The following is an 8,484-nucleotide window of genomic DNA, read 5'->3' on the forward strand; positions in this document are numbered from 1 at the left end:
GGTGCTCCAGGATGCCGGCTCCCCAGCACTGAGGCTGTGCTGTACCATGCTGCCACACCCCCTGGGGCAGAGACAAATAGCATGCAGCAGGAGCCAGGAAAGGGATGGGGAGCCCCAAGGCCCTGGATGCTGCTGCTGCAGCCGGAGCAACAGGAGCAGGGGCAGCCAGGTGGGAGCCCACAGACCACAAGCAACTTGAAACTGCCAGTTGGACGCTCCTGTTTTAATCCATACTTTAGTTTTTGCTCAGACTATGCCAGGCGGAGAAGACTGCTAGGCATGAATCAAGAACATCTGAGAACCTGCCAATATTGGCAGTTCCATTCGCTGGGTTCCATTTAAAGGTGGAAGTGACTGGTTTAAGCTCTCCTGGAATGAATCACAAGTAGTTAAAATACTAATAAAAAAATCGTGGGAACTGAAATTGAATCCTGTATATCGGCAAGCAGCAGTGACTAAATAAGTGTGTGCTCTCTGAATATAAACCCAGCCAGAACTTGAAATGGGATAGTTCAACTCTTTGGGCTTAAGATCTCCCAGATGAGCCAAATAGGAGCAATCCTACTGCTAAGCCAATAAGAGCTGGGCTAGGATTATCTCAGCTGGAAGTTTCTCTTTGCCTATCTTACAGCTCACGTCTTTAAAGAAGATTTAAATATTGCTAGGAAGATGCTAAATATGCATTACTTTTCTCTTGGGCTTGGTTTTAATGTTATATTCTTCTACTAAAACAGCTCCAGGCTAGTTCCCAAGATAAAATAAAGAACTGCCTTGAAATGAGAGTGGTTAATGTTTTACGTGCAATGGAATTACTCACGTTCTAGCCCACATGTCCAGTTCTTCATCCAGGTAAGTTTTAACTTTTTTTGGCTGGAGCCCAAGAGAATTCCCACAAAAGTATATGCAGTCTTCATTTTCATTTACTAAACTTGGGTCAGCTGGGGAGGAAAAAAAAAAGGAGTTCACTTTTAGTTATATCATTGCTCATGAAGCTGTATCATCTCCTTCTACCCAGACAGGGTAAAACCAAGTGCCATGGATTCCCCTTCCGCTTTGCAACCAAAACAGAGACAAAACTGGGTGAGTAATAGCTGGAGAGCTTGCCTCCCCAAAGAGGCCACCTTGCTGAAGCTTTGAGGAATCAGGACACTAGAAAGCAGCATACCTACAGGCTGGGGAGCCCCCTTCTCATCAGCACAGAGGCAGAAAAGGATCTTGGGGTCATTATTGATTCCAAAATGAACATGGGCTGCCAATGTGAGGATGCGGTCAGGAAGGCTAACTGCACCTTGTCATGCATCCACAGATGCATCATGAGCAGATCCAAGGAGGTGATCCTCCCCCTCTATATGACATTGGTCAGGCTGCAGTTGGAGTACTGCGTCCAGTTCTGGGCGCTGCACTTCAGGAGGGATGTGGCCAGCATCAAGAGGGTCCAGAGGAGGGCCACTCGCATGATCAGGGGGCAACAGGGCAGGCCTTACGAGGGGAAGCTACAGGACCTGAACCTGTTCAGCCTCCACAAGAGAAGGCTGAGAGGGCTCTGGTGACTGTCTATAAACTGGTCAAGAGGGACCAGCAGGCAATGGGAGAGTCCCTGTTTCCCCGAGCCCTACCAGGAGTAACAAGGAATAATGGTCAGAAGTTGACTGAGAGTAGATTCAGGCTAGATATCAGGAGGCACTACTTTACAGTCAGGGCGGCTAGGATCTGGAACCAACTTCCAAGGGAAGTGGTGCTGGCTTATACCCTGGGGGTCTTCACAACGAGGCTGGATAGACACCCAGCTGGGGTCGTTTGACCCCAGCATTCTTTCCTGCCCATGGCAGGGAGTCAGACTTGATGATCTGCTCAGGTCCCTTCCTACCCTACCAACTACAAAAATATGAAAAATTTGTGGATAAGTGGAGGCAATGATCATTTCCAGTCTGTACCCAAGCCTGTATATATACATCTGGAGTTCTTTTTCCTTTAAACAACATTAAATCCTAACATCTGTTCTGCAGCCATAGGCATTGGTTTTGCTGAGCACACTGCAAACACTAAGGCCAGAGAACGTGTTTCCTTTTCACTCTGCTCCCACCCTCAAACAGTTAACACACACCTGCTCTTCATGCTATGGAACCATAAGGTGTACTTGATCCAGAAACACATTTTAAAAAAGGAAGATTAGAGAAGCCTATATCATTTACATAAATTCTCTTAACAAGATCAAACAACTATTTAGAAACTTAGCCAATCAATACAACATTTTAAAAAGAGACTTTAAACTTCTTCTATTGTCAGCACATATCGTGGGCTGGGCCTAATGTCATCGTTCGTGAGGAGGAAGAGATCTATGTTGCCAAATTCTTTCAGTGTTTAGGAGAAAAGCAAGTTGCAGGAAATTTATAAATAACAGCTCAAGTGAATTTCTGAACAACCTAATTACCCTGTTTCATCATCTATCAATCTACATGTTGCACTGTACTGTACTCCTCATGACAGCCTCTAAGTGACAAGTGATGGTGACCAAACATTTTGCATTCATGTGACACAGATACACATACATCTCCACTATTTTCTCCTCATTTTTTGCTTCACAGGTGCTAGTGGAAAGCTCAAATAAATGTGTTAAAAATCCAGCCTTGAAATAAACAGAAATTTTACTTTATTTTGCAGTAATTTCAGTTTGGGCTTGTAGAAAAATAGATTAAATGACTGAAAAAAACATTTCGTGCTAGGTTTAGCAATACTTATTGAACTCAACCAGAAGTTCATTTGTCAGAAATAAAGACAGCTTGGCTAATTTCTTAATTAAAGCTTAAAAAGCTTTTAAAAACCGTAAATCAGAGAGCAATTTCAATCTAATCTATTTTAGGGACGCTTTGCTGTTTCTTTTCTGTATTCTTTTTAACATGAACAAAAAACAGGAAGGTGTAAATATTATTCATGCTTCTAAATTGGTTCTATTAACAGATCTTTTATTATCCAGGAAGACAATAATAGAGTCTCATTGAGGAATGAAAAAAGGCCTTTTATTCAGAATTCAGAGTGGTAAATCTCACTAGTACTCTTTAAATTCCAATCAAGCATTAAAACAGGTAATGAATTAAAAGCTAAATTGCTCCTCTGCACTGCAGTCCTCTCTCCAGACATAAATGGCCATTGGCTATTGATGCAGAAAGCTGGCCCTGCCACCTTCCTGCAGTACATTGTTCTACCCGTGCATCTGTTACCTTGTGACTATTGTGCTGGCATGTTTTAAGTCCCACTTTGGGCCTGCTCTGTTTATTATTTGTCCCTAATATTTTTAATGCCACCCTGTACTGTTGCTGCTGCCCACACTATGCTTGTTTTTCACTCATTTTGCACCTTTTCTGACCAGCATATTGTCAAGTCATAATGTTGTTACACTTGCTGCTTTTCCCCTTTCATTCACAGATCTCTTTCTTCTTAATTATCTTATGCTACCACTTAATTCTCCAGATACAACTCTTCTGCAGCCTCATTTCCCCACACTGTTGGCCCCTCTTCTATTATTCCTTGGTTTACAGAGGTAGACAGTATCCTGTATTGAAGTGTTTGAAACTATTAAGAAATAAACAAGGTTGAGAGAATTGTGATAAGCATTGGCGCACAACAGTGACAAAGAGACAGCAGTAATTAAACCATGTGCCCTTACAAATGCTGCATATAAAACATCATGCATAGGATAAGAGAGATGATTTCTATGAAAGATTAATTTGATATGATATAGTAAGTGGTCTCCACACCTACTTGAATGCTACCAATAGGTCACATTTAACAACATATATCCTTTTGCACACCTAAGCCTATCATTTGCTTTACATATAATTTAGAGGTATATTTCTAATGAATTAAAACACCTTTAATCTGAGAACAAGAACAAGTGATCTTTCAATAATAAGTCAGTTTATATGAAGGAGAAAGATCTAATTTTATGATTAGCTAAAGAGGATGTACTGGTTACTCTGTGTTATATAGTTATGTTCCTTCTTATAGGATGAAGGATAAAACAATCACAGAAAAAATTAGGAAGGTTATCACTCCCTTACCATGATTTCGTTTAAGAAAATATAGTTCAGCAGTTTCAGCCTGGGGCACCTTACTGTTACAAAGACATATAACTAATAATGTTTTTATTTCCTTGCAGAATGACAAAGTAATAAGCATTATTCAAATAGCAGATTTAGAGTTCATCTCTCATATGGTATCCAGGCATCCCTCCGAAAGAAAAGTGTACTGGAGACTTTTTAATAGCAACTCAAAGCAATGCTTGGAAATCTAAACAGTCACCTAACTTTTCCACTGTCATCTTTCTCTCTTAGGTCTACTGAGTCTCATCCCCCTTCCTTGTCACATGTCCAGAGTGATGTGCCAAGGAATTAGTCTGCAAGCAGGTTTTCATTTGATTTATATAGTGACTAAATAATGTCAGCAGCTCTTATAATTTGCATTTAGATAAAGTTAAAACTATCATTATGATAGTCAACGTTTTATAGTACATAATATTATACCTATCTCCCTCTGGCAAAGCTATGTTAAAACCTCCTTGTAGTGTTTTATGTAAATATGTATGATATACTTGATGTCTAATCTCTGTTATGGCATTTGTCTTAAAGAGCAAGTTATCTAGGATCCACTCACATATAAAGATAAACGTCACGAGAGATCAGTCATTATGGTATATACACACAATATAAGTATTTTTCACCCCCGCTGCTCTTCAAAAGTGAAGCTGTTTTTGATGACAGCTTTTTATATTTTTCCCCTTAAGAAAGAGAAAGTCAGGAAAGGTGAGAACAATGGGTTCTGAACACTGTTAAGACTTTCACTACTTTGTAGGTCATTGTCCCTGCAATAAAAAGAGACAGTGTCCTCTGAGGCTTAGATAGCATGGTGACTGTAGATCAAAAGTGTATGGAGAGAAAGATAAACAGTAATATTACAAATGTAATATTCTATTTACATTGCTGTATACACACGTGTGTGCAGAGAGAGACTCTCTTGAATTTCAAGTTACTGAGAGAGTAAGCTTAGGTGTGCTTTAGAGGTTTTTGAGACAGATGGTTACAGCCACGCAGTCATCAACAATTTTTTACTTCAGTTCATAGGTGATGCACTATGAATCACCTATGAACTGAAGTAAAAATTTTATAGAGGGGATTTTATAGAGGCACAGAGGGGTACATGCCCCCCGAGATTAGCCCTCACCAGCCAGGGAATGGGGAGTGACAGCTGGTGCTCCCTGAGAAGTGCCGGCTGATGCCTGAACAGTCAGGAGGCACCAGTCACCCATGTTTCAGTTCATATAGATATACCTGTGCTAGCTTTGAAATCCCTAGCTCAGGTCCAGATAGCAGTGGAATTGCCATAGCATATAACACAATGCATGCTAAATGCCCAGGCATTTACCCAGCTTTTGAGGCACATTTCACTGAGCTCTATGCTCCCGAAATTACACTGCTATGGGTACCTGAGCCTTTTCAAAGCTAGCTGAAGTTCGTCTTTGTGAACTACAGTCACCCTTACTGCAGTGTACACAAACGTAAAGAGAAACAGAAACCGTTTGATGTCCATACTCTGATCTGTCTTGCTTCAAGAAGCCAGACTGTACAGCAAAATATACTTCCTAAAAACTTATACAAGAAACATAATATCCCCAGGGAGCCTTACTATTGGCAACCCTTTGGTTAAAACACAACCCCAACTATGTACCATACTTCATAGTGTATAAGTCAAACTTTGAAGCCAACATATTTACTTTAAATTTCCACCTTGACTTGTACACCGTATCAATACTTTTGAACCACACCCCAGTGCTGCCCCAGAGCTGGTCCCAGCCCTGGTCCTGGCCAAATCCCTGCCCAGCCCCAAACCAACTTGACCTTCTTCATCTACCATGAGATGGCGTCCCTGTTGCTGGAAGCCATGGCACTTGGGCCTGGTCCCAATGTGGCCTGCAGACCTTGCCAGCACCATAGAGATGCCACTCAGCCAGGTGCCAAGCCTGGCTCCATCCCCCGTGAGTGATGCTGCCTGAGTCATTCCAACTGAGTGCCGAGCCCAACCCCATCCCCTGCAAGCAGTGCTGCGGTATGTGTCCTCCCCACCGGGTGCCTGGCCTGCAGTAAGGGCGCACAGGGACCATTATAAGTTGACCCCATTTTTCTGATCCACAGAGTTAGGTTGACTTATACACTTGATCTATGAAAATCCTAACTTTTTGGATCAGAAAAAATGGGGTCAACTTATATACCATGTCAACTTGTATATTGTGAACTATGGTAATTATACAGGAGCTACAACATTCCAGTTATACTTGCTTCATGGAGGAAACAAAGTAATCAACTAAAAACTGAAGCAGAGAAGAAAGCAAGTAAATGACTGAATCCCCTCAAATTGACAAAAATTCTCTCTACACAAACTCCATTTTACAGTAGATAGGCCAAAACTACTACTCTATGGAGCCAGGTTTTTAGACTAAGATATACGCTTAGTTTTGCTCAAAACCAAGTGAATGGCAAAACTCTCACTGACACGAATAAAGGAGGGATCAGCAACAATGTAAGGACAGATAACTACCGCTGACTATGACTTGATGCTCTAGGGCCTATCAGAGGCAAATACAGGAAACCCGTGCTATTCATGAACTTCGGGTTCGCAGCTTCAAATATTCATGGGGGAGGGCAGAGATGGGAGGTGGGTGGAGAGTGAGCACCGGGGACATGGAGGGAGGTGCCAGCGGCATCTTATCCCTTAGAGGTAGCTGCGGCGGCACTTGGGAAGAAGGGGTCAATCCTCAGTCATTGCTGGGGAGCCCAAGGGATGGGGAGGGAGGCAGTGGCAGCAGCATCTTCTCCACTGTGGCTGCTGGAGGCAGCTGCAGTAGCACTCAGTGCACTCACGGTGGTGCTTGGGCGGAAGGGATTGGTCCCCAGGCACTGCAGGGGAGCTGTGGGGCCTGACGGGGAGCCCTGTCAGTCTCATGGGGAGCCTCATCAGTATTCGCAGATATCACTATTCACAGGGATCTCTGGAACGTATCCCCCGTGACTGGCGAGAGTCTCTTGTATTGCCCTTCAGGTATCGCTTTAAATATAAATCTTTCCTATGTTTGCTTTTTGTAAAAATCTCTCATCATGGGTACTGATGAGATTTACTGAAACAGGAAATATAATTAAATATTGATAAAAGTGACTTTTATATTTATAATTGGAAGTTTTTCATAAGAAAACCTCATTCTAAGCATTATATTTATCCAGTCAGGGAAAAACAAATATTTTGTAACTTTATGCATTCAAAGCTATAAATTCCTACTATTCAATAGTTACTCATAAACAGAGGTCAAGAATTAATAACAGGAATTTAGTGAAACATTTAAATAGCTATATTTGATAAAATGTGTCTATCTGCAGATTTATTTCAGGAACAAAAACCTAGGAAAACATCTGGCTCTACTTCATGGAGGGTGGGGTCACACTAATCATATGCAACAGGCTGAGCGAGGGGCCAACAAAGGGATGGATTCTGGGTGAAATGTTTGGGGCCCTGGTTGGTGATCTTTGCCAGACATTTAAGGTTGATGAAGAAACAGGAATCATGGGAAATGGGAAAGAAAGGCATAGCTCAGTTATGGGAGTGAAAAGGAAGCCAAAATGTATTCAGTGTAGCAGATCACCATGACTTGTAAAAGAACTGGCACTGAGGGGGACTAAGCACAATGGTCACTACCATATATTTTATTCAGCTTGGTTGCACTATCCTTTGGGACACGACCACAATGGTGGCAGGGGAAATAACATGACCACCAAGGTGGTCTTGCTACTGGCTGGGGAAAACCATAGACTAAACCATGGACATGGCAGGGTACCCTGACTGAGGTAATGCATAGTTAGTCTCCCACTTTCACTTCCAGTTGGAAGATCTTGGCTATTTGCCACCTTTATGGAAATGGGGGACTCTTCCATAGCTTGCTCCTGCGGCCATATGGGTGAAACTTGGGGGCATCCGAACCCCAGGTCTCTGGGCTTTGGCCTGCGCATAGGATACCCACCAAAGGATTTGGAAGCATCTGAAGCCCCAGGTGGGGTGGAGGATGCTTGCCGGTAGCAGGGCTACATATGGTTCTTGAATGACTCACAGATTTGGAATTGATTTGGCTGATTTGACTTGGGACACAAAAATGTTCCTTAAAAAACAAAACAAAACAAAGCAAAACACAAACAAAAAACCCCTAATGCATTGCAGCACTCATGAGCCACCTGCTACCTAGAGGAATGTAGAAAAAACATTTACAGCTGTGTCTATGTCCGAATCGCTGAATCTCTCCAAATCGATTTGGAGGGTTCTGATTCGATTCAGAGAGATTAAAGGTCCTCTGATTCAATTCGGATTCGGAGATTCAACCACCAAATTGGGCTGAATCTCCACAGAATCAAATCAGGGACTGAAGCTTCCCACAGCCGTAATAGTTGGTTT

General features: G+C 42.3%; 1 protein-coding gene across 1 annotated transcript in view; it reads right to left on the minus strand.

The window, feature by feature from the left end:
* KYNU (kynureninase) overlaps window positions 1–8,484 on the minus strand; it is a 112,698-nt gene that overhangs the window by 80,861 nt on the left and 23,353 nt on the right. The window contains exon 3 of the mRNA XM_025201257.1: window positions 818–938. Within this exon, the coding sequence (XP_025057042.1) occupies window positions 818–938 (121 nt within the window). The remainder of the gene's footprint in view (window positions 1–817; window positions 939–8,484) is intronic.

This window comes from Alligator sinensis, unplaced genomic scaffold (genome assembly GCF_000455745.1).
Source record: "Alligator sinensis unplaced genomic scaffold, ASM45574v1 scaffold693_1, whole genome shotgun sequence".
Lineage (NCBI taxonomy): Eukaryota > Metazoa > Chordata > Crocodylia > Alligatoridae > Alligator > Alligator sinensis.